General features: G+C 42.2%; 1 protein-coding gene across 5 annotated transcripts in view; it reads left to right on the plus strand.

Annotated features, from left to right (window-relative positions):
* Positions 1–38: 38 nt before the first annotated feature.
* The window catches only part of kif13a (kinesin family member 13A), a 39,740-nt gene continuing 13,572 nt past the window's right edge, over positions 39–26,206 (plus strand). For 2 of the 5 annotated variants that reach the window (XM_085292306.1, XM_085292307.1), the window contains exons 1-26: positions 39–437; positions 664–754; positions 11,091–11,103; positions 13,510–13,570; positions 14,512–14,604; positions 15,171–15,351; positions 17,455–17,542; positions 18,058–18,192; positions 18,309–18,421; positions 18,506–18,617; positions 18,711–18,923; positions 19,032–19,142; positions 19,234–19,368; positions 21,504–21,634; positions 21,905–21,991; positions 22,076–22,251; positions 22,767–22,986; positions 23,309–23,471; positions 23,604–23,747; positions 23,837–23,986; positions 24,345–24,509; positions 24,640–24,813; positions 24,941–25,092; positions 25,172–25,304; positions 25,418–25,564; positions 26,123–26,155. In XM_085292306.1, coding sequence (XP_085148432.1) covers positions 383–437; positions 664–754; positions 11,091–11,103; positions 13,510–13,570; positions 14,512–14,604; positions 15,171–15,351; positions 17,455–17,542; positions 18,058–18,192; positions 18,309–18,421; positions 18,506–18,617; positions 18,711–18,923; positions 19,032–19,142; positions 19,234–19,368; positions 21,504–21,634; positions 21,905–21,991; positions 22,076–22,251; positions 22,767–22,986; positions 23,309–23,471; positions 23,604–23,747; positions 23,837–23,986; positions 24,345–24,509; positions 24,640–24,813; positions 24,941–25,092; positions 25,172–25,304; positions 25,418–25,564; positions 26,123–26,155 — 3,276 coding nt within the window. In that variant the 5' untranslated portion in view covers positions 39–382. The remainder of the gene's footprint in view (positions 438–663; positions 755–11,090; positions 11,104–13,509; positions 13,571–14,511; positions 14,605–15,170; positions 15,352–17,454; positions 17,543–18,057; positions 18,193–18,308; positions 18,422–18,505; positions 18,618–18,710; positions 18,924–19,031; positions 19,143–19,233; positions 19,369–21,503; positions 21,635–21,904; positions 21,992–22,075; positions 22,252–22,766; positions 22,987–23,308; positions 23,472–23,603; positions 23,748–23,836; positions 23,987–24,344; positions 24,510–24,639; positions 24,814–24,940; positions 25,093–25,171; positions 25,305–25,417; positions 25,565–26,122; positions 26,156–26,206) is intronic. The other 3 variants (XM_085292310.1, XM_085292309.1, XM_085292311.1) reach the window with 3 other exon arrangements.

Genomic DNA, 26,206 nt, shown 5'->3' on the forward strand with positions numbered 1-26,206 from the left:
CACACACGCTCACATTTCTCGTTCATTGGTTTCCCCCAATGCGCCGATGCGCCGGCGGGGTGCGTAAATCCTTTCCCCCTCTTTGGCACAGCCTCTCCAGTCTGCCAGAGGATAGCAGTCGTGCTCCCAGTGGAAGATGGCGGTGGGGATGCTGTCTGGGGCTGGAGCTGAGTGCTGGATTTGCACAAGAAGCGAACCCGGATGGATACTAAGACAAAAATGAACGCTTTCCCATCACTTCTCATCGAGGATCGGACTCATTTGGGATTGTTTAGCTAGATTCTTTTGCCCTGTTTTCTGGCAAAAAGCCGGGCTTTCTTGTCGGAGACTCTGCGTTGATAGCTGGGCGAATAGACAGGGTGGGAGTGAAAAGTGGACGAAAATGTCGGATACAAAGGTAAAAGTTGCAGTGAGAGTTCGGCCCATGAACCGCAGGGGTAAGTGTTATAACGACGATTTCTGCTTGCAGACTCCTTTTCTGTCTCCTTGGCTTCGTGCCACATTACCATAAACTTTTGGTTTCTTCGCCATTGCTGCTTTCAGTTTGAGTTGTGAGCCTGAAGTCAGACTTGAGAATAGTTTAAAGAAGGCCAAAGTAACTCCGATTTTATTCTTCACACCCCCGCATTCTGCTTCACTTTCCAAACAAACTTTTCTCTGCAGAAATTGAACTGAATACAAAATGTGTCGTGGACATGGAGGACAACCAAACTGTTCTGCACCCACCGCCCTCCAATGCAAAAGGAGAGAACAGGTAAACAAAACTCACATACTGTCAAGAGTTTAAATGAATATTTGTGCACTAAGTTATTTACAGAACTATTGTGCGTTAGGGCGCCTTAAGATTCGCTGTAGTTATGAGTGTTTTGGAAATGTCTGGTGACAAAAGCATTCAAAATGAGCAAATAACTGTACACACAGTGACCTCCTGTAGCAGTGTCTGAAAATACACTAAAGCAAGAGCACTTATAAACACTTTATCTTTAATTCAAAGGAGAATTTAGTCAAATAAAATATGTGCAAATGCAACGCTGCTGCTGCAGCAAAGGACATGGTGTCTGTCACCCACCTGCTTGCAATATGATATTATGTTATGTAATTCATGTGAACTTTCCAAGAGTAATCATCTCAGGATAATAACACCACCTTGGTATTTTGCATGGCTGATTTGGGGTTTTCAAAGCCACGAGAGGAGGTTGAGCCTCTTTGATATGAAGACATGTACAAGGCTGAGCAGATAAATGTCTGGCCTCGGGGTGCCACTGTAAATCTCCGAAGTCAGAGGTAATTTGTCATGTTGCGTTCAAAGACATGTTGGATCACACTGATGGTTTTTAAAGACACAACGGGCTGCGCATTTTATCTAAGAGTAAAGAAAAGCTTCTAAGAAAGCTAAGCATCCTTTAACCTTTCACACTATCTGTGCACTCTGAAGGTCATTAAAACTTTGTGCTGTGTTCTGACATGATTTCATACTGTACTGAAGACAAGTCTGAAGCCACACAGAATATAGGCCAACGATGAGTGTATGCTCATAAATTTCATGCCTGTTAGCAATAGTCACAGATGTAATATTTCCTCCCATCATGGTTGGAGGATTTTCTGCTGTTTTTTTTGGTTTTTTTGCGCTTGTTTTGCTTTCTCTCTTGTCACACATGGTTAGACAGCTGACCTGATTACCAGCAGGCGCAAATAAAGCTAAAAGGATGCTCAGTCTGAACACAATCCAAGGTTCTTTGTTGCCCCCCCCCCCCCACCCACACACAGCATATTTATAATTTGCGTAATGTCCTTACTGATTAGTTAAAGTGAACAAACAACTCTTCGAGCCACAGTGTGACTGCTGAATATGAAGCCATAGGAGGCAACTGCCTCCAGTCAAGGCTTTTCTCGTGGCCTGCACCCAGCCTTGTTAAAGTTTTCAAGTAACTCGCAGTCAGCATCAAACAGCGTTAAGCTCACTCGCCCAGCAGCTCGGGTACACGCACATTAACCTGTACTTAAGGCAATTATCACAACAGAAATTACCATACAGTGGCTGCTTTCCAGACAGTTAAACAAATCCCGCTCACAGCTAACACATGTGGAACGGGAGAGCTGAACAGAAAGCTGCTGTGAGCGAGCGGTCAGAGGAGCGACAGTAACCGAGATGCAGATACGTGCATTATATTCGTCTCAGAGTCAGGATGTTTCAACTCCTCCCAGTTGCCATGTTGATGGGTGAGACACAAACACATTTCACATTTTCATCCAGCGTGAGTTTCCACATCTGATTAGATGCTGTATCAGTTATACAGAGATTCCTTTCATGGAAGCTCAGTTAAATGTTTTCAGCTTCCCCTGAATTCACCTTATTAGATCCTGGAATGGTTTGTTGTCTAGCTGCACATCAGCCACGACCTTCTGTGCTCTGACTCGCTTTGGTTTTATTATGTCTCATCGCTATTCTATAGTGCAGTCCAGGCATATAATTACTTGTTAACATTTCAGCACTAGTGCTGTGTGTGTGTTTTGGGTCTCTGTGCTTAGGCTGCCACGGTTTTCCCAAACCATATAATTTTCCCCTTTTGCTGCTTGTGGAGCCACAAAAGAGGATACCCTGATCGCTAAGACTTTGCCTTGTTTTGAAGACACCTGTTCCTGTGTGTTGGGAATGTGTCAGATTGAGTGGGTATTAGCATACCAAATATGGCTGACCAAGATCCTGGGAACTTTTTCTCTCTCATGGGAATGATGAGGCACAGCCCTAGAATGGGATAAGCAGTAACAGATATTTTTAATGTAGACACGTCTTAATTTAATAGGTATTTTGTTTATATCTTTGGCTGCATATTTTGAAATTCAGGATTTATAAATGGAAAAAAATGACAACATCTGGATCTCAGTGAGACTCTTTTTGCTTCAGTGGTTTTGCTCAGTGCCTAAAATTTTTTAATATTGCTTCAGTCTGATGAAATACAGAAATGATGTCTTTTTGGGAGGTGGAATCGAGTGAATGAGTTTATCAGGTTGGACAACACCTCTAAAAACGTGACTCATGTAAAGAATTTAAAGAAAGGATTTCGTTTGAAGCCTCTGCACCACAGAACATTATGGCTACACTCATGACTCCCACCCCACTCTCCTGTTTCCCTGAGAATTGAAGAGTAAGCTCAGCGGTTTGCAAATGAAACGTGGGCTATGACTTCAGGGCTAGAGGTTAAATTTCCTAAGGTTCGTCTTTCGTCTGCTTGCTAAGCTGGCACAAATGGCATATTTGAAACAGGAATCTGGGAAAGGTTTAGTTTTCATGTGACAGTCAGTCACAATCAGGGTGGGGGTGGACAGGCAGTGAAATACCTGAGGCTGCTGTCTGCACAGGGGATGAGTGCCTGAGCAATATGACCAAAAAAAACTCTCTTCGACTCACACAATAGAGCCATATTACATCTATCAAGTCCCAGCATGTCCGTCAACGTGCAACAACTGAATACAAGGTCATGTTGTGTTGGAAAATCTGCTTTATGTAAATCTCTTGCTTGTCTTGTTCAGATGCACAGTTATTGGAAAAGACAAGAGCTAACCACAATCACTTTTTAGACAGACGCAATGGAGTCTGTTTTATGTCACATGGAGGTGCTGCCTTTTGTCTTCCATGTGGTCATTTTTTTTCAGAAGGCATTTGTCTTTGTCCTGTCGAATATGCAAGTTTTTGGGGCTTCTCATCCCCCATGTCACTCTAGCTCTGCAGTCCTGCATTTCAAGATGATTAGTGGAAGCATGTCTTTATCTGATAATGTCTGTCCCCAAGCTTGTAATTTCACGTCTAATCTCTTCTTATCTCCGATGGTCACAAGAGCTCAATTGGGTTTATCTGCACTTACTAGTGTTATCTTGCTTACTTGAATATGTAATCTGTGCGGTGTGGAGTGCAGCTTCAGTTAAAAAACCCGCTGCTGCTTCTGAAATTTCATGAACAAATACATTCTTTTAAATATGTTCAGAAAGATGAGTAATTTGGTCCCGAATGTCCTGATTTCTCTATTTTTCCTAAATGTTCATTTTTTTGAAATAAGGAACTCAACTTTAAAATGTTGTTCCGAGAAGATTTTTGCAACCCTTACTGTCTTTGCAATTAATAATAATTAAAAATCCAATCAAGCAACACCTGTAATACTTCCATATAAATAATTTAACTGGATTAAATGTAATTCTTATTAATATAATGAAATACTCTGTAATGTGTTTTGCCGCCTGATGGGCCTCAGATTCAACTCTGAATTAGTTTCATTTCTCTGTTATTTAATTAGCTGCAGTTTACATGTTGAAGCAGCATTGGTGTGAAGGTGGAAGAATAAAAAGCTGAAACAGAATGGGATCCAGATCGCCTCCATGTTTGCTGTGTCATTTCCCATCAGGAGTGCTGAAAGTGAAAGTCAGTTTCTGATTTCATTGTTGTTTGCCTTATAGACTGTTTCAAGATGCAGTGCTAAAAATCAGAGGGGGAAATACATTTTATTTAGATAAACTGCTTTTTGTTTTGTGTTTTATGTAGTAGGTGAGGGATTCCTCTCCATCCTCCCAGCATATCACACCCTGTATTACAAGCTGCACACAGTAATTAACAAAACAATATATTTAAAAACTAATTTACCTTTATGTGGCGTTAGCTAGCTGCTTTTAGCCTTCATGCTAAGCTAGGCTTAACATATTTTTTTAATATTTACCATATAGACGTGAAGTTTACTAGCAGTCTTTTCATCAAAATCTCATCAAACTTTTCCAGAATCTCAAATGTCTCCTTTAAATGTAATCATCCTATGTTTTACTAATGCTTTTTAGCATCCAAGAACTTTATTTGTTTGCTAACCCTCACTAAAACACAGCTAATAAAGACACTGGGCTTTCTGCACTAAGGTGTTGGGTAGACATGACAGTGCACTGTTTTTTTTAGAGCCTTGGTCACATTTTCTCTTCGTTGCACATCAACAAGTGTCATCCAGATTTCCAAAACAAGCCTTTACTAAATGACAATGCTGCTTTGTCCACTGGCCGACCTCAGGAATGCTCTCTTTGTTTTTTCACTGGTGCTTCTCATGTGCCAATAATCAACATTAAAATCTTATTCTCACAGTTAGTTGCACACTATCAGCACAGATTTTCACTTTAAGGCTGCTTTCTTTGCTATTAGGAGAAAGTGCTAGCAGCACGCTGATATAACAATTACATTCCCTTGAGGACTGTTCCCTGTTTGTTTAGAGGGTGGGACATTGTTTACATCTTGATCCGGAATTGAGAAAAGATGGTGCCTTCCCTCTTTGTCAGGCCTGTGCCTCATTAATCTCACATGTGGCCTCTAATTCTACAGGCAGTATTTGTGAAAATTCACTCTCAAACACTTTTTCTTCTATAATTATTCTGGTTTTTGTTCCTGGCGTGATTCTCTGAGATGAGGCCTTTTTGAAGTTTTTGAGCCTGCTTGTTATATTCTGTTTGCTTTCATAATGAGGTAGTGTTTTATTGTGGACTTGCTTTTGGTCTCGTTCTGTGGAAGTGGAGCCATTCAAGCCCATACCTCTGTTAAAATTACATTTCTGCCTCCAATTAATGACATTAATGATGTGATTTGTACTTCTTAAACATTCTCACTCTGGCTTTTGTTATTATCCTCGCCCGGCATATGCCAGATCTATTCAGCTAAGTGACATCCAGCAGGCAGATGGGGTTCATGAGCGGTGTGTCCCAGTAGTAAATGTGTCACTTCCTTTTCTCTTCATTTGCTCAGTACTGTACCGAACTAATTGATGAATTGCACTTCTTTTCTGGCTTGTTTGGAACTTACTGGATTTAAGAGTAGATGTGGTCTGTGTTTTAGCATACACACACGTAGCCTGGTGACCCACCTTGTCACATTGTTGTCAGAAATGCCAGAGAGGATCAAATTAGACCCTGCCTGCATCATATGTTGCTGTTAACATTTGTTATGGAAACCTCGAGGTACCACACAGCAGTTGGTATGAGCATCACGTGTGCTGCTGGTGACAGTGCTCTTCATTAAGGGTTGTTTTGGAGATCGTAAATTCGCCTTTCATACTCCAACTTTGACTCATGAGGCTGGTTGGTTGACTCGCCCTCCATGTTTACCACCGTCGCTTAGCAACAGCAGTTTCAAGATACAGAAAAAGTCCTGAAGTTATGTTGATGACTTCATGAGTGATATGATATTCTCCAGCCGCTCATTCCAAATATTTTCAGACTAATTTTAGCTTTTAGAACAATGATGCAAGGACTCCTTTGTTTTAGGCTTTTTAAAAAATGATCATTTAGTGCATTCAGTATTTTGATTTTTTAATACCTGTCAATATCACTGCTTTACAAAACTGTGTGCAGGTGTTACTGATCAATTTGCAGTTTACATTAACAGAATTGTCACCCCTTTTTTGGCCTTAGAGCTTTAATGGTGTAATTTAAATGGCTGTGAATACTTAAGTAACACTATTTCACAAAAAAGCCTCACGTAATCAGCCAATCAGACAGCAGAAGCTCTGTGCATTTAGGGTCATACATACGGTCAAGACGACATGCTGAAGTTCAACCTGGGCATCAAAATGGGGTAGGAAGGGGACTTCGTGACATTGAATATGGCCTTGCTGCCAGTGCTAGACAGACTGGTCTGAATATTTCAGAAACGGTTGCCCTACTGGGATTTTCCTCACACAACCATTTCTAGGGTTTAGAGAGTGGTCCAAAAAAATGAAAATACCTTGTTAATGCTAGATTAGTTTCTTGAACATGACACTTCACTCTATTCATATTGTTTCCACAGTCACCAGATCTCAGTGCAATACAGCACCTTTGTGATCTGGTGGAACCAAAGACTTGCATTGTGAATGTGCAGCTGACAAATCTGTGAGATGCTGTCATGTAAATATGGACCAAAATCTCTAGTTTTTCAGTCTGTACCTTATAAACTTTATGCTGTGGGGACCAGTGCACTACAGTGTCAAACTGTAATAGTCGCTTTACCTCAGCTGCTAAAACGGCAAAAAGCTGCTTTCACATACATGACAAAACATTAATGTGCACATAGCTGATAAGTCTATGCTTTTCTTAGGAAGCATTTTAAATGCAAGGCTTTCGTTTGCAGTAGAGAATTTGAGTTGCGGTCCTGTTAAAGGGTCCAACACTAACCAAGATGTTGCATATTTAGCTGACAAAGTCTGAGCTTGTATGATATGAATTAGTTGTCTCAGTAGCCTAAATCTGGTTTTCTCATTAACAAATTATCTTCCTTCAGTGCTGCGTTGGAAATGTTTTTGTCCAGCATGTAAAGCTCTTAACAGTTATTTGTCATGTTTTATTTTGGGATTGTACTCATTTTTCTTGACAGTGTGGTCAGTTATGCATGAAGGCTGGGTGCTACATGGGAACCTCCCCCCCCCCCCAGCACCCATCCCCAGCACCCCTCTACTGTAACTCTGCTTGGTGTCTATGCAGCAAGATGACCTCTGCTTTGAGCGGGGACAGGCATGTCCGGTTCTAAACTTACTGGCAGGCAATTTGAAATGTTAACCTAACACTTAAACACACACAGTCTGAAAATTGTGTTTGGCTCTAGAGCTTGCTGAAATCTAATTGTCTTGAAGCATGTCAGAAGCTTACCGGGGGAAAAGTCATATGTGTGGTTAAATTAAGGTGAAAAGATTGTATGTGTGTGTGTGTGTGTGTTATGGGGGAGTGATGTTTCAACCATAGATCAAGAGGAGGAATTCGAATATGCGTGTGGGAGCGGCAGCAAAATATGTTATGTGTATGCGAGAGTATGTGCAGAGGGGATGAATGCTGTGGAGTCTTAATGGGGGGACCTCTTCCATACTCCATTTGTTGAGCAGGATTATGTCATCATAAAGTCTTTGAAAGGCTGCTGAGGAATCTCAGTAAATAATGGCAAGTAGTATATATACTGTTAGAAACTACTGTATTAAATGATACAATAAAAACTCATTATTTTGTCTAATAATTGTGTGAGCTTGTGGGAATAGAATGTAATTTTTTAGAGTAGATCTCTGCTTCAGTGGGTGGATAATACAGTACATTAATCTGATGTGTTGTCTGCTGGTTTAGAAGAGTGCATTTTTCAGTGGCACGATAACCCAGTGGCCTTAATCTTGCTCCATAACCACAGGGGGGGGGGCGAATTCCAGTGCTGATTTCCCACTTTTTATACCTTCGTTTTTGCCACACCCATGGATTTAAGCTGAAAGGGCCACAAAAATCTGTCAGACCCTTTCCAGACTATCTTTGAAACTGGTCACGGTCTGGTATTGAAGTGATATTTCTTATCGTTTAACAAGAAACGAGGATATTTTCTCCTCTAATCTATCTCACACCACGTGCAGGAGGAGAGTCATAGCAGTGTGAGAGGCCAGTTTCCTCCCTTTGGCCAAGTTAGTCATACATGGGTGCTTTGGCATCAGGTAGCTGGAGTTGCAGGAACCTAAGCGTTCCCCTAAAAGGAAGCACAGAGACACACTTTACCCATCCTGACAGGATTTTTAAGTCCCTAATGTACGTGCTGTGGTACATGAGGATGATAGCTTTGCAGTATGTCGGATTGAGCACCCTACTCACAACAACGGCTGGTCAGGCCTTTGAATTGTTTGGCCTCCAATACACAACATGTCACATTGTCGCTCATTTTGTGAGTTGCTCGGCTCATCAGAGAGTGACCTAAACAGCAAAAGCATGCACACAATAATAATTTCATCTAACTACCTCATGTTTGCATTAAGGTTAATAGAGTTCTTTATGATTCATTTTCTCTCTCTCTCTCTTGCCAAGCCTGTGTGTGAAGGGTGCGGTCAGCCTGCGCAGCACCACCATGCAGCATGCATGCAGGGAGAAACCCTGCTCTTAATGGTGGAGAGATCTTAATATTCAAAAGTGTGGTTGCGCATCACCACAGTTACTGCTTGTTGACACAAGTGCAAAAAAGTCTTTTTGCTTTGATTGCAAATATTGTGTGCACACTGCCATGGGTGTGTCTGGATGATGCAAAAGTGGACTATATCTGAAAGACAGAATGCACTAAGTCAAACTGACGAAGGCAGAAATGTTATATTTGCCATGTCTGAGGCTGCAGTGGCTTAGTGCATCTGCCTCTGAGGGGATAATAACCTGATACCACCTGGCACTTCTGTGCCATACATGCGTGTCGCACATTTGTACTGTCCAACCACAGCATAGTCTTTAATAAGCCCTCAAGACATAACTTGACATCCATGCTGATTATTTAGCAGACTGCCTGTGGGCTTCATGCTTGAGTGTTGTAATATAAACTACTACATTTGACAACTATAGCCTGAAAAATATTTTTTTTTCTGTGCAGGAAGCATCATTAGAAGTATTTACACATCCAAATGTGACTTCATATGTTGTGAGATCAATGTCAGGGAAGACAGCTTTCAGTTAGAGAGTATGTCCAAAGCAAAGGGGGAGAACTGGAGGATAGTGTGTTTTAACTTACTGAGAAGGAGTTCTTGGCTGTGATAGGGTAGGAGGTTAGGGACTCGTTTTGAATAGGAGGCTAAAATGAAGTCAGCTGTTTGGAAGTAAATGAATGTCTTGTGAGATTTTGACAAGGAAGTAGGAACTCTATGAAATCCTAAATATAGCCAGTTAGGAACAGTTCCTCCTATTGTCTTGTTCAGCATTCCCAGCATGCCGTAACTGGATACATTAACTGTACATACAGTAGATGACACAGTGAGCATGAGCCGCCAAACCACTGCAGCAGCCCCTGTTACTGCTGCTTAGTTTATGCTGCAGATGTGGAGATTCTGCTGTGGAGTGCACTCATTCAAAAACAGCGAGTCTTTCATCTTTTCATCATCAAGTGTGTGTCTGTGGCTCTCTCTTTCCACTCCTCCTCAATTTTCTCCTTTTGTTCTTCATCAGTACTCCATCTTCATATCTCTGCCATGTTTTTTAATTTAAATTTTGCCTTTCAGTTTAGCATGCATGAAGACCTTATCTGTAGTCCCTCTAGTCTGGAGACCCACATAGCCTGCATATGTCATACTGTAGCGCTTCCTGGGCGTCCCCTCTTTGCGCTGCAGTATGGAGCGACTGGCCGGTGGAGGGGAACTGCCTGCTGCAGTCTCTGTGTGCTTTGATTAAGACCAAGTCTCAGTGTTGTAAGTGGCCCAGATTTAGATATAGGGTATGAACCCAGATGAGGCCCTCTTGCTTTTTGTTCTTCAACCACACTCTTCTGTCGTAAGAGCTAAAACACAGTTAATTCTTTATCTATTCCCCTTGATTTTCTATTATTCTGAAACTTAGAAATTTAAAAAAAAACAGAGGCTATTTTTAAATGGATGCTGAGCACTCCATGGCCCTGCCGTTGTCGGTGACTCAGCTTAGTTTGTGTGAGAAACATTGGTGCAGTGTTTCAGTCTTCCCAAAGCTTCTGCTCTGTATTGGTTACTGTGTGAAGGTGATGCCCACCTTTGTGTCTGTGCCAGAAGACTTCTGCAGGAGTTATCTGCTGAATCTTGAAGGACTGGATTGTGGAGCATGCATTTCTTAATTAACCACACACCGTAGAGGCTGTACCTTACTGTAAGATGAGGACTGGTCCAATTAAGAGAATAATCCTGCATATGTTAGAACCATATATGCTACACTTTTGTCCTTAGTTCCGGGAGCTTGTAATGCACAGTGCAGCTTCCCCAAGCTGGCCTCTGTGTTAAGTCCACAGGCATAAGAGCTATTTATTCAGCAGAGTCAGTGGGACATTGAATCCTAAATCTCTTCCCTTCCTCACACTCCACTGGCCCAATTATGAACCCAATCACAGCACCAGCTCCCACCAGGAAAAGCAACAATGTGGAAATGAATGAGTGAGTGAGAAAATGATAGGAGTGAAAGAAGTCAAAGAAGGAATTTCAAAGAAAGAACTGAGGTTACACGTTTCTTTTTTTTTCAGAGCACTGTGGATATCAAGTTCTGACTGTGAAATTGTTTGCTAACTATGTTCATTTCTCTGTGTTTTTCTCTGTTTTTGGTTCATCTGCTGGGTTCCTACTATTTCCCCTCAATCTCACCAGGAAACAACCTAAGGTATGTATGTTTTATCTGTTTCTTTTTCTACAAAACAACCTGCTGACATCAACAGAGCTGAATTCCATTTATAGTGACTTCACAGATCATTCAGTAGCAGGATGCGGGACAAGCAGCGCTTCTCCCCCGAGGAGCTGAGAGACATCCTGCACAGTTCAGTCCACTGCTGTTTCTAGGGACATGACTGAGGGTGTTTTAGTAGTTTGGTTGGTCAGCAGGAGCCGGATAGATGTCCGTGTGAATGTGTCAGCGCTCTAAGATCTCGTGAACACCCACAAAGGCGTTACAATGAGAGAGGGATGAGCGCGGACACTGGGGCAGTGTGTGCGCACATTCAAAGCTGCATTGTTGGAGTGCACCCCCACTTCCCCCCCCCCCTTGACAACACGCTGGTGACTAGCTCAGAGATGTTTCACACACCAGGGACGGGCTTTGTGCTCAGTACAGTCAGCCCCTGGCTGGACCAAGGGGAGCACTAGTCCGGGCCACGGGTGTGCATGGTCTCTGGGGCCTGTGAACCCGAGCTACCCTATAATACCTTTCAGCTAGACAAGCACGTGGTTGTCTGCTGAGCTATAGTGCCACTCAAATTCTCCCTGCCGTCTACTGGGGAAACAGACGCTGCAGTCCAATCACATTCGGACAGTTTTCATACTAGAAATGACAAAAAGGGCTTTGTGCGCCTCAGCTGCATCATTATTTGCACTGCTGATTAATAGTAATTGTCCAGTCTAAAACAATTTGTGGTGCAGTCACACCCTCAGGCCCGACAGAGACAGGCCAAAGGAGGCTGAAGCCCTAGTTACCAAACCAGCCTTAATTGAGAATGATGGCACTTTTGTTCCTTTGAATGGCACCCACTCACTTGTCTGAAGTCACAAGAGGAGGTCTTGCTTTCAAAGCATTCAGTGATCTCAGTGCTTCCCATGCTGACTGTGCAACCACTGCTTCCCTGGCCAGTGGCCCTTATTATGATTAAAGGTCAATTATTATGGGGTATTTGTGTAGAGAAAAGTGTTTTGGCAGAGCACTAAAGCCAGGAATTGTACCATTGACAGGACGGCAGCTACTCTTCTAACATCAGAAAAACACAAGCGAACAAAATATGTGGACTTTTTGGTCCTGACCAAGATAGGCTGCAATAATACAGATGTGGAAAAAAACATATGAACGATAATCCGAAAAAATCTGCAATGCATTTTTAAAATCCTGAATATAATGATTATAATTTTAAGCTTTTTATCCTAAATACAAGCTAGATGACTGCTTAAGCAACCAAAAATCTGCCTAAAAACTTCAAAAATCAGATCAAGACTGAAATGTTAATCTGATTTTAAAGGTTTAAGGCAAATGGAGGGAGAAGCATATATAAAGCTCCCATTACCGAGTTCAGGCCACACTTTTTGTCCTAGTGCTTCTTTCTTGAATCAACACAAATAACCTCTTTTCCATCGATGGAGAAAATGTTATGATATTATTTAGCATTACATTATCACAAATCTCAGGGTAATTTCCTTTGGCAATACAATATCTGTGGGCTGCATCTCCCAAACATCAGTGAAGTTCCTGCAGTAGCCCCTCCTATATTCGCTGATTTCAGTCTTTCCAACTCTTGGGTCCAGTGAGTACATGGTGCCATGACAACTGCAGTCTTTTTTGGGGGGGTTGTTTTTTTGTTGGAAATGTGTGGGAATGGTTCTGGATTGAGCGCTGGCACAGGTAATGCATTTCTAGAAATTAGGCAAATGAGGTGTTGCAACAGCAAACAAAAATATGTAATGGGTGACTTGCATTGCAGTTGTTTAAAGGATACATTTAAGAACGATACAGCAGATAAATATGGAGTCAAGTGCATAAACAGATACATTGTAAGAGGAGCTGTTCTGTCTGTGAGGGGCTGTTGACTAATGCTCTTTCCCCAGAAAGAGTATCCTCTCTGTGTGTTATGTATCCAGAGCACTTGCAGGTGCCTGGGTGATAGAAGGGCATGCTGCTGCAGAAGTCTGTGTTGTGGGACTTAGAGGGCTAAGACCCAGCCCGCACCAAGTGGAACAGCTATGCCTCTGTCTCCTTGGAGATGAGGGTCACTGAGTGCTGGAATTTCTTCTGGGGAGCGCTGACCCTGATTTATGAATTCGTTTAACTCCAGCCACTATGACAAAACAGCTGAGAGTGAATTTGTACAGACAGACATGATGCGGTCTTAACTAACATTACTTCGAACAATGCTCAGTTAGGATTCCTCTTACTCACTCAGACAAGCTCAGTCCTGCTGATTTACATGGTACTGCACATCAATCCTGTGAACCTTAGAAGACGATCACCACTAAGAGAGACTGGCTTATGTTGTACTATACATGCTTGGGCAAGTGTGTGTTTACACTCCCTGTGCTGTCGCCTCTGCAGGTGTTCGCATTTGACCACTGTTTCTGGTCCATGGATGAGTCCAACGTTCCCAAATATGCCGGTGAGTCACAAATGTGAAGGCTAGGAAAAAAAACAGAAAAACAATCCTTTACTCAACCAGAGAGCTCAAATTATGTGCCACGCAAAGACCTGCTGCAGAGCTTTATGTTACCATTGCAAGGGCAAAGAAGCTCGCTGCATGATGGCAGGCTGTTTTTGCATCATGCAAATCAGAGTATAGTACAGGTGTATATGAAAATTAGCATTTTGAGTGAATGAATTCAAATCAACAAGGCAGTTGTGTTTGTATTGTCTGGACTCGTATGTCTGCTATAGTGGCATCACAGTTGTTCACACACATTTATCATTGTGTTTATGTATTTATCCACCACTGTTACACTGCCGTGCACCGGCTAACCCGGTAAAGTCGCTTTCTTCTTTCTCCTCAGCTGCAGTTTCTGTAACATCTTCATAAAAGAGATTATTACTGCCAGTGTGAGGCGGATTTACATAATAATTGGGGATACTTTGTGTTTGTCAAATAACTCTTGTTTAGCCGATGGAAATGTTAAGCTTACATCTCCTTTGTGCTGAACCGACAAGGCAATCTGTTCAGTTAAGGGCTGCCTCAAGGGCCCGAGCCAAGGCTTTATTTAGCTCATTAAACAGCTGGGCCATTGAGCAGGGGCATGACAGTGAGCAGCACAAGAGTTTTCTCTACACAGCTCTGCATTTTCCACATGACCAGACAGGAATCTGCCACCTTTCATGAATCTTATTCACTGTTTCGTGGCCCTTTGTGCCCCTTGTCACTCCATTTATAGAGTTTTTTTTTAGTACTAAGACAGCCAAACAGTATGTGTGATCATAGTGCTTATACAGTATAACTGTGTATTAACTCAGAGGCTGGATCCTTAAAAGGACGTGGCCTCTGACCCTGTGTGACACAATTATTCCTCTGTTTACCATAATCTCCATGGTGACCGTGTCTTTCTCTGAAAGGTCAAGAGGTGGTGTTCAAGTGCCTTGGAGAGGGGATACTTGAAAATGCATTCCAGGGATATAACGCCTGCATATTTGCTTACGGACAAACAGGTAACTGAATGACTTCATTTCCTCCCTCGCCCTGAAAGCACATTAGCTATTTTTTCCTGCTTCCTGTCTTAGAGGGACACACCTGCACGCTCATCAGTTAGAAGAAAGAAAGAAAACAAATCCGATATAATCATCTGGTTGAAGCAACATCCTGCAAGCAGCACATGAGTGATGACGACACTTCTGGACAGTCTTAGTTTAACTTAGATCACAAATCGTAAATAATGATGTGAAGTGATTTGAAATGAATTAAGAAGTTTCACTTTTAACGTGCTCCCATCACCTTTAATTTTTAGTGCTAATAAGCAAATGTTAGCATGCTAACATGCTAAAGGAAATCCATTGTACACCCAGTATATGCAAATGTGCAAGCACAAATGTGGCCTGACACAGCTGCTGGCACAGCTGGAGACTCATTCTTTACATGTTCGTTTTTTGCAACACGATGATGATGGCAATTATTCTCCAGATGTACTTGTGGCCATAGCAGAGACTACACTTAACTACACTTAACTAACTCGCTTTCTGAAGTTGGCAACTTATGTGTGACTCTGTTGTGCATCCAGGCTCAGGCAAGTCCTTTTCCATGATGGGCAATGGAGAGCAGCCAGGCTTAATTCCTCGACTCTGCTGCTCGTTGTTTGAGAGGGTCCACAGGGAGACAAACGAAGGCCATTCTTTTAAGGTGGAAGTTTCCTACATGGAGATCTACAATGAGAAAGTCCGTGACCTTCTGGATCCCAAAGGGTGAGTTTGATGTTTGCTTTTAAAAATACACATGTTCCAGCTCACCGAAGCAGCTTTCGGACCTGGGGGCGACAAGACGCAGCTGTTTTCACAAACTATGGAGTTGTTTTCTCGTTCTCTTCAGTCTCTCCAGCTCAAGTAGAGAGTGATCTGTCCGTTAGCTCGCATTGTCTTCTGGTTTGTGTCTCTTTTTATAGCTCTGTTGTGTCTAGTACCCAGGATGGGGGGATGGCGATAGAATGATGTGAGTAGGAAGCTCAACCCAGTTATTTCCTGCAGAACAGCAGCCAGTGTCGTCCTCTGACAGTGCTGCTTTCTTCGCCTCTGTGGTGTGATGTGGGTTGGCAGACAGACTGCTAAGAAGGGTGAGCTGTGAATGGGGATGTTTCGGGGAGATCTGGTAGTAAAGCCGTGAGCGAGAGAGCGGTCAGAGCTGCTGCGAGCCGAGCGCCAGAAACAGACTACAGTGCAGCGCTCTGTGAGTTGCAGATGTCAAAAGATGCAGCTTCCTGTCACGTATATAGTAACCTCCAGATGCTCTTGATCTTGCATCCTAATTTACTCTGTCAGTTATAGGAATAAACGTTAGCTGTAGTACTGTATAAAGCAGGGGTGGGTTAGACCACTGACAGACAGACATCTTCAAACCAAGTCTGATGTATCAAGATGGTGAGAAAATGGCACTAAGACAAAGCTGAAATCTTCCAAGCAATCTGTTTACAATAATAAATGTGATTAAACCGGTTGCCATCTCCATCAAAGGTGCGGAGCTATACAGGAGTCAAGGGTGGACGTGATTTGGTTGTGTGTCTGAAGAAGAAAGTGAATATTGCACATACTAATTTGACTAGCCTTAATCCTAAGATATTGTTACGCTCATGTTAATGGACAAATGTTATGCAGTAGTGACTACAGAGTTTGCCTTGCATGTTCTCACTGCTAAAAACAGACATGCAGAGATGTTTTCATTGTGTACTGGTCTTTGTGTAGAAATATAGCTAAAAAGCCTGAAACACTGGAGCCCACTCTGCTCACTGTAAAAAGGAAAACAAGACCTATCCTTGTATCTGTCTCCTGTTGGGATCTTCCATGTGACGCGCTGTGAATTTCAGTTCAGCTGTGTTTCGCTAAAATACCAGTATTATTGTGCAGCAGGAGTATGTGGGGCTCAGCTCTAAACACTCAGAGTAGTCCTCAGAGTAAAGAACAACAGGATAGAAACAAAGTTTTAGCTCCTATCTTTAAGCTCTCCACCCCTGCCAATTATGCACTTGTTCTGATAACATCTCCCCTTCTCTTTCCAGATAAATAAACCATCCTAGCAACTATCACACACACACTGGGTGCAACATAGGGCATGCTTTTTGGTGTTAAATGTAGCGCAATTTGCAGTAAGGTGCCTGCCACAAAAGAAGAGCATCTCTGAACACACAGCACGTCAAACCTTGAAGCAGATGGCCCACAAACGCAAAAGACCACACAGAATTCAGATAATCTCAAACTGGTTTTGTGAACATGACTTCACTTTACTCATATAACCTCCATAGTCACCAGATCTCAATTCAGTAGAGCACCTTTGGGATGCGGTGGAACGGGAGATTCAAATCCCGCATTTTAAAGTCAATGTGGGCTGAACATCCCTGAAGTTGAATCATAGGTAGATTGTTGAATCTATGCCATTAAGCATAGATAAGAGGGGGTCCAGCAAGCAAGTTCTTAATAAAGTGTCCAGTGAGTTTACACTGCTGATGATTCCCCATGGTGTATGCCTTAAACAAGAAAAATCCACACCTGTGTGTATTTTTGTTTGGCCTTGCTCTCAACCTGTTGTGAACCCATCTCTACTGGTGTGCCAATGTGGGAATGTTACCACAAACACCAGATTTAAAGCACTGCTGCATTGTGAATCACAGGAAATCTATTTGGTGCTGATAAGCTTAATCAAAATGACCCTTTGAAAAAGCTTTGATTCTTATAAATGTTCATGTATATGTTATAGTTCCATACTACAGCTTGTATGTATTTAATAAAAGATTTTAAGTTTCTTCAGAGTGCTTCTTTGTTCTCTTTTACTCATTGTGTTGCCTTCTCTATTTTTTGAAGGAGCCGACAGTCCCTGAAAGTTCGGGAACACAAAGTCTTTGGTCCGTATGTGGACGGTCTGTCTCAGCTGGCTGTGACCAGCTTTGAGGTGAGTCTTTCACCCGTCTGTCATCATGCCGCGACCAGAAATGAGGCGATATCCACCCTCTATCAGAGCCACATAAACATGATTTATAACATCCAGAAGAAATTACTTTGTATCTTCAGTCGCCAAACCACTGATTTACATTTGGAATAACCTCGCTGTGTAAAACCTTCCCAAGCGCAGAGACTCCAGTGACACATATTCCTGATGTGGGATGTAGTCATGGGGTTTTGTGTAGTGCGTATGCCAAGCCTTGGCAGGCCCTTCCATAATTACGTTTAAACACCTCCGCCCTGCTCCTCTGCGCTCTGCTCTGCCTGATATTAGTCCAATGGATTTCCCACAGCTTTGGCCCTCTCTCAGTTGTGACCCAATTAAATGAAGTGGCATACAGCTAGATGTGCACATCTATCACAACTATCATTTTAAAGATTTAGCCACCGAAATGTGCTCAAAGCCTGAGCAAGAAAAACACTTTAAATAGTTCTGCTGTCCTTCCTCTTTTTTGTTTTTTTTAGGACATTGAGGTGTTGATGTCAGAGGGGAACAAATCTCGCACAGTTGCAGCCACCAACATGAATGAGGAGAGCAGCCGATCACACGCCGTCTTCAGTATCATTGTCACGCAAACGCTCTATGATCTACAGTCTGGAGTAAGTCTTTTTGTTTTTTCTTATTTCACACACATTTACAATCATTTTTTTCACAAGGACAAACATTTGTTTATTAATTAAATATATTTGTCTGGGCACACTGTGACTGTCAACAGAATTCAGGGGAGAAAGTGAGCAAAATGAGTCTGGTTGACCTGGCAGGAAGTGAACGTGTGTCGAAGACTGGAGCTGCTGGGGAGAGACTCAAAGAAGGAAGCAATATAAACAAGTGAGAAAATTTTTATTTTGTATATGAGCTGTATATAAAGTCCAATCATTTATCAGGTTAAATGTATCTTTGTTTGGTTTTTAGGTCTCTCACCACATTAGGATGTGTGATTTCTGCTTTGGCTGATCAGTCTGCAGGAAAGGGGAAGGCCAAGTTTGTGCCTTACAGAGACTCAGTGCTCACCTGGCTACTGAAGGTTTGACCCACGTTCTGTTTGGGTTGTTCTTTTGTAACTTGTCATGAAAGTCTATTTTAACAGCTTCTTGTGATTTTTTTTTTTTAAACTCAGGACAACCTTGGCGGAAACAGCAAGACCGCCATGATAGCAACGGTGAGTCCAGCTGCTGATAATTATGAGGAGACTTTGTCCACTCTACGTTACGCCGACAGGGCCAAGAGAATCGTCAACCATGCCGTTGTGAATGAAGACCCCAACGCTCGGATCATCAGAGAGCTCAGGGAAGAGGTGGAGAAGCTGAAAGTTCAGCTCTCTCAGGCCGAGGTGAGAAGAGAGGTTGAACCACAGATGCTGTTCAATTAGGAATAAATTATGCCAGACATCTGACTCTGACTTATTCTCCTTTTTTTACATTTTTTTTATTCCCATCAGTCCATGAAGGCTCCTGAGCTGAAGGAGAAACTGCAGGAGTCTGAGAAACTCATCCAAGAGATGACCGTCACCTGGGAGGAGAAGCTAAGAAAGACAGAGGAGATTGCCACTGTAAACTCCTTACTCATGAAAACTGTGAAACCTCAACTCTAATTTAGTGTGTTTATATGAACAGCTACATTGTTATTATCCATGTTCTCAGGAGCGTCAGAAGCAGTTGGAAAGCATGGGCATCTCCTTGGAAACGTCTGGGATTAAAGTGGGTGAAGACAAGTGTTTCCTGGTCAATCTGAATGCTGATCCTGCCCTAAATGAGCTGCTGGTCTACTACCTGAAGGTAATGCTGTTTTTGCAATGTCATTTTTTTCCAAGCTCAGCTCCTCAGTCAAGCCGTTTTTTTTAATAAAGCAAATTTAAGCACAACAGGCACTATCCGAGGTGATGGACAGAAATCAATAAAACAATTAGGAGGCAGTAATTTAAAAACAATAAGGAATGTAATTAACATAATTAAAATCAATCTCTAGTGTTTACAGAAACACACAGTCGTAAATTAGACCTAAAGTAAAAAGGTTCATAAGACAAGATAAGTTTTTAAGTTTAAGTCTGAGAGTTAGGCAACTGCAAAAGATCAGTTAGCTGTAAGAGCTAGTTTGGTGTTTAGAGTTAAGTCACCAGTCGAGTCACCTGGTCTTGCACTGAGCATGTAAAATTGTAACATGACGAATAGTTACTTAGAGATATGCTGATGCAAGCACTTATAAGTGAACAAAATTTAAAAATGAATCCTAATCAATGCTAAGATAGATGAAATGCATTCATGTGTCTGTCTACCAGTCAGGGGTCGAGCAGCTGCATTTTAGACCAACTGCATTCATGATAATAGTGCCTTGCAAAAGCTGACATAAAAAACAAACTGCAGGAATCCAGTCTGGGTGTGATAAAAGCATGGATATCCTTGCCAAGGTTGTTTAAAAAAAGAAACTAAAAGCTAAAAGGGCACAGATTTAATCTGCAAATCTAATTTCAGAAAGGAATCAATGAAACCACCGAGGTTCTTTACAGCAGGTTTACAATATGATGCTAGAGGACCAAGACCCAAAGTATCTGTTGATATTATCACACTGGATTATATACTACTCAACAATTTCTTTGCTTAATGCAAATATAGCATACAGCTTGTTTTTAACAGTGAGTCTAATTAGTTTAAACACATAGCCTGGATCTGCCCTGTTACTTAAGTTTAAGAGTCTCTTAGAAAAAAAGATAGAGATTATTCACACTGCATTGCCGTATTGCATTTCTGTGATTATCCCAGTGATTTTAAATATTAAATTTAAACTGATTTAAATTTCTAAAGTTCCAAGAGGACATTTTTAATAAAAAAATAAAGTTTTACAGACATATATTTGTATGATTTTTTTGGGGGGTTTAGAAAATCGAGTGCCTAATGTTAAAGTGAGACTTAAGTATACAGTTGGTAAATGGACTGGTTCTTTTATTTGTGATGTCAGTGTTAGCATTTTGATAGCTAATGAGCTAATGTGGCTAATATCATGGTTAGCATTGATGAAATGCTCCCAGACCAGAGCTGGGGACACAGCTGGTTACTGTGTTTTCATGTCATCTTATGTCCTATAGTGAAACCTAATCACTTGTCCTTTATTAATTCTCTGTGAATTAACTTTCAGAATTATAGAGCAAGATGTTCCTATGATGTTTATTATAATCACTGTAGCGTTTTGCTCATAGTGACTGCAAAAGACCAGAACGCCTATATGGTGGAAAACAAGCCAAAAAGATCCCCTTGTACTCTTCATTAGTTGCCACAAAGACCCAGTTAGTCACTTATTCAGTCACTCGCTAATACTGCAGTTTACTATTTAAGCACTCACAGTGAGTCTCTTCATGCGCCACATACCACAGCAGTAATATTTAGCACTGACAGAGGCCCTGAAACACACACTGAAGCACACATGTTGTCGTGAGAGAAGTTCAGTAAGAGCAGGTCTGGACTTTGAAGTGGAACAGCCAGCCGTCTAGTTGGATGTGTGAGCGCTGAGGCATGTGAGACAGCAATCTGCACAGCTTACAGAACAACAGGCCTTTGTCTAGTTCCTGCAGGCCAGCCTGGCATATCAGTGTGGAATGACTATGGTAATGTGAAATAGGTTCGTTCGCTGCAGGGTACGACATCCTTTAGAAGCTAGGATGTTTGTTTTACAACGCCCCCTCGGCACACATGTTTTTTTGCTTAGGCCTGATTTTTCTTTATGTCTAGTTGTCATTTTCCCAAATTCGTATTCTTGTGTTTATTGTTTTTTTCACTACTTTAGTTCAAATCAGTTCAGTAGATAAAAGGTAGCAGCCTTTTGTGGTTATGGCCAGAACATTTGGATAAGAAGGGTGAGATGTAATTACATCCTGATCTGCCAATGTAGTTTCCCTAATCTTTCCTGCACCTGTGTGTAGGAGCACACGCGTGTGGGTGCAGACACATCTCAGGACATCCAGCTCTTTGGGATCGGGATACAGCCAGAGCACTGCGTCCTGGAGGTGTGCCCAGATGGTGATGTCACCCTGATGCCAGTAGGGAATGCCAGGTGAGCTGTCGTGCAACTTATTCCAACATACTAAGTGTCTGTGTTTCTGTCTGTGATCTGCGCTCTTGGATGACTGGACCTCAGAGTTTCACATGACCTCACTGCACAGGAATCTCATGATCTGAGCCCCTCACTTTGATATCAGATGCATGTCTCCCTCCCCCTAAAAAACCATTGTTCCTACTCGATTAGCCTGCTTCTTCCCCTTGAAAACCTGAAGGTTACAATACAATTCTTCAACAATAAAATATAAATGTATGTTCTCTGCAGGACCTGTGTGAATGGAACTATGATTGATTCATTAGTACACTTGTGGCATGGAGACCGTATCTTATGGGGAAATAATCACTTCTTCAGGTATGAGTCCTTTGTTTTTGTTGCCACATTCAAGCGTGTGAACAGCTATGAAGTCACTGACTGGATATTTGCGCTGCTTTCCAGGATCAATCTGCCTAAACGAAAGCGGCGGGACCGTTTGAAGGAGCTGGAGAGAGCATCTCCCAGAGAGAGCTTTGTCGAGGCAGACATCGAGACAGCCAGCGAGGCCTCTTCTGAGCAAGACTACACTTATGAGTTTGCCCAGATGGAGGTCATAATGAAGACTCTTGGAAACAATGGTATGATTGGGACCATGTACATATTTTATGAACTGCCAGCTCATTCCAGAAACTCTGACTGTATCCTAACATCCTTTTAAAATACCATTCCTGTATTACTGGGTTTAATCCTCTGAATAAAGGGAAAAAAAGTATTTCTCTATTTGACTTACAGTATCCATGTGTAATGCCACAAATAATGAAGTTATTCTCAGAAGAAAAACAGTTTCTAGCAGCTCATGAATATTAATTCAGTGAGTGTTCATGAGTAGAACAGTAGTTTAATCTGTGATGATACTGATAATAACTAATATTTGCATTTCTGTTGAGTAACTTCACATTGCAGTTGTTCTTTGTCTTGATCATGGCTACATGCCTAAATGCACTGAGCTGCTGCCGTGTGATTGATTGATTGGATATTTATGTTAACAAGCAGCTGAAACAGAGCGGTGTAGCTAACAACAGACAGTGAGTGCATGTTTTTAATAAGTTTTTAATTGCAATACATACAATTAATTGTTTTTAATTGTATGTAGACCCCATGCAGAATGTGGTCCAGGTGTTGGAGAAGCAGTATCTGGAGGAGAAGCGTACGGCCCTGGAGGAGCAAAGGATGATGTACGAAAGAGAGCTGGAGTCGCTGCGGCAACAGCTGTCTCCAGAGAAAACCTCACAGCATCACCGCAGCAGCAGCGACCGCCTCACGTTCTCAACGCATGCACCGCATGGCAAGCTGCGACTGTGGACGGAGGAGCGGTTAGTGTAGCTCGCACACACATATGATGCCTCATACATATAAAATATATAGGCATGCTACTTAAGATGTTGACATCAAAATTATAAATACGTAGCCACAGATGAAACTAGTATATAATAATTTAGATGTATATTTTTTTCTACTTTTACATACTTGTTGCCCACACAAATACAAACTATAGTGCACAATTTTCTCTACCATAAAAATGCCAAAAGAAGTCAAATCTGAGTGGAAGGAATTAATGATTCTTTTACTCACTCAGGACACGAGAAGATCAAACTCTATAAAATGCGTCTCTGTGTATTTGTTTCTTTGTGACAGGGATGAGCTTTTTCGCCAGAGCCTTTCCCGACTCAGAGAGCAGGTTGTCAAAGCCAACACTTTGGTGCGAGAAGCCAACTTTTTGGCAGAGGAGATGAACAAACTCACCGATTATCAGGTCACCCTTCAGATTCCTGCAGCCAACCTCAGCGCCAACCGTAAGGTCAGACTGCTGAACCTTTTTGAAACGATTACACTTCATTCGGTTATTTCAGTGTTTTGGTCGGTTAAGCTTAGGGTTAGGGAGGATGTGAATATCTTGTAATCTGATCTAAAATGTGACACTTTAATGTAGCGTGGCGCTATCGTGAGCGAGCCAGCCATTCAGGTGCGGAGGAAAGGGAAGGGGACCCAGGTTTGGACCATTGAAAAGCTGGAGAACAAACTTGTAGACATGAGAGACCACTACAGAGACTGGAAAGAGGGCACAGAGGAAACGGTGAGTAACAAAGGACCAGAGACAGGAAAAAATGAGTAAGGAAGCGGGAAAGTAATTAAAAGTATGTTCTTTTGTTTTCCTTTGTATAGTATAACAAAGCAAGCAGTAAGCACTGTGATCCTTTCTACGAGGCGCAAGAGAACCACAACCTGATTGGGGTGGCCAACATTTTTCTCGAGTGCCTTTTCCATGATGTCAAGCTGCAGTACGCTGTCCCCATCATCAGCCAGCAGGGAGAGGTAAGGGCACACTGTAGACTTGCTGTCTGTGACGTCAGTCATTGTGTTCGTGAATTCCCCTTTTGAAGCCCTGATTTTATTATTTTACTAGTTAATGCTTAATAAAATGAAGATATGGTACTAGATCACACACTTCTCATGTGGGCTGTTAGTACAATTAGTCTTATTCTTTTAGTCCTTATATATTTAAAAGCTTTTCATGATTCACAATACTTTTATGTCCATATGAAAAGATATAGACCAACAAAAATCAGCATACTGGTTAAAATGAATAAAAAATGGCCAATTTTCTCTGGATACATGGATTAGTTCTCAAACGGTTTAGGTTTTGTCCCACTCCTTCTGCTTGTATGTACAGGTAGCAGGCAGGCTGCACGTTGAGCTGATGCGAGTGAGTGGAGCTGTACCAGAGCGCCTGTGTAGTGGGGACGACTCTTCGGAGAACTCCAGTGAGAATAGTTGCTACGAGGTCATGGACACCAACGGAGAGATCGTCCACATGGCCAAAAGGCTCACCTGCAGGGTACGAGTGAACCATCAGTGGATTTTAACCAAAGATTTTAAAACGGATCTGTGCAGGCGGTGCACGGCGAGATTTCAGTTCTAAAAAAACATCAAAGTCTTCAATCTTCATCCTGTCTTCGCTGCTGTAGGTGCGGATCAGGGATGCCACAGGACTGCCGCTCAACCTGTCCAACTTTGTCTTCTGTCAGTACATGTTCTGGGAGCATGGTGAGCCCACTGTGGCTCCTCCCATGGTCAGCCCAGATAGACCATCCCCTCGAAGCCCAGATGCTCAGTTCACGGTCCAGTTTGATCACTGCAAGGTTGGAAAAATGAGCTGCTCGTTGTTTCATTCGAGGTTTTTTTTAATGCCTTGTTTCGGAGACATTTTACATTCTTGCAACTTTTGTTAGTAACTTTCATCTTCTCTACCCCAAACTCTTTTCCCAGGACTACGTTGTGCACGTGACAGATGAGTTTTTAGAGTTTATATCAGATGGAGCGCTGGCCATAGAAGTGTGGGGTCATCGCTGTGCTGGGAATGGTCGTTCTCTCTGGGAGTTGGATGCACTGGAAGCCAAGACCCAGACGCTCCGGGACAGGTCGGATGCATCACATGTTGCACTGACATTTTTGCACTTCTATAAAATTGATTCTAATCCCAGCTGTTACATGTTCAAGGTGGAGCGACGTGTCTCGCCGGATCGAGCTGTGGATCGCCATCCAAGAGCTTAATGAGCAGGGAGAGTATGCATCTGTGGAGCTGCAACCTGGGAAAGACATCAGCACAGGAGGAGTCTTCCAACTCCGACAGGTCAGAGAAAAACTATGAAGGAGGTTTCCTTCAGGTCGGGCTGGCTGCTTTAGACTAAACACACATTTAAGAGGATAAAAATTAATTATGTGATTATGATTTCTTTCAAACAGGGTCACTCCAGGAGACTGCAGGTGTCCGTGAAACCGGTCCAGAACTCAGGCACTCTGCCCTTGCTGGTGGAGGCTGTTCTGTCTGTCTCTATTGGGTGTGTGTCGGCTCGCTCCACCAAACTACAGAGACCGCTCGACAGCTACCAGGTCTGCAAAATGCACATGTTTGCGTTTTTCCACATGCACACAAATGGACTTTGACTATGAGCCTATTGTGCTGGCTTCATTAGGATGGTAATTTGCCTTTAGATGTTTCTGTATCAAAACAGAAAGATGTTCTGGGGAACATTCTACTTGTTTCATACCACAAAGACACAATATTACACCAATTCAGCCAAACTATGTTTAGTCTTTCTCAGCTTTCATGCCTAGACTGGTCCATCCTGGTAGCTGGCAGCCAGCATAGAGTTGGTCAAGAAAATAAAGACTTGTTAGTGTCGCAGTTCTGTTGTGGGGTATAGAAAGGGGCTGCTTGTTAATTCAGTAGTCACAGAATCCCTTTTTTTTTTTTTTTCAAATTAACTATGAAATTGACAATTCTTGTTATAAATATAACTATTTACTCAAAAAAGTATGTGAGCATGGATGTAAACGTCACTGAAATTCACAGTAAGCTAGATGAGAAACAACTGGTTTCATCTGACGTGTCAAGTGAAGGCCTTTACTGCTTCTCCACATCTGACTCAGTGTGTTCTCTCCTGCCAGAGAGAGGTGGAAGACGATATGGATAGTTATCAGGTACCCTTCGAGTCTCCTGCTGCTGCTGCTCACCCTTTAGTTCACACTGCA

The sequence above is a fragment of the Mchenga conophoros genome, linkage group LG11 (genome assembly GCF_057382185.1).
Source record: "Mchenga conophoros isolate Kocher_MC1m ecotype Shallow Benthic linkage group LG11, M_conophoros_male_GT1.1, whole genome shotgun sequence".
In the NCBI taxonomy this organism is placed as follows: domain Eukaryota; kingdom Metazoa; phylum Chordata; class Actinopteri; order Cichliformes; family Cichlidae; genus Mchenga; species Mchenga conophoros.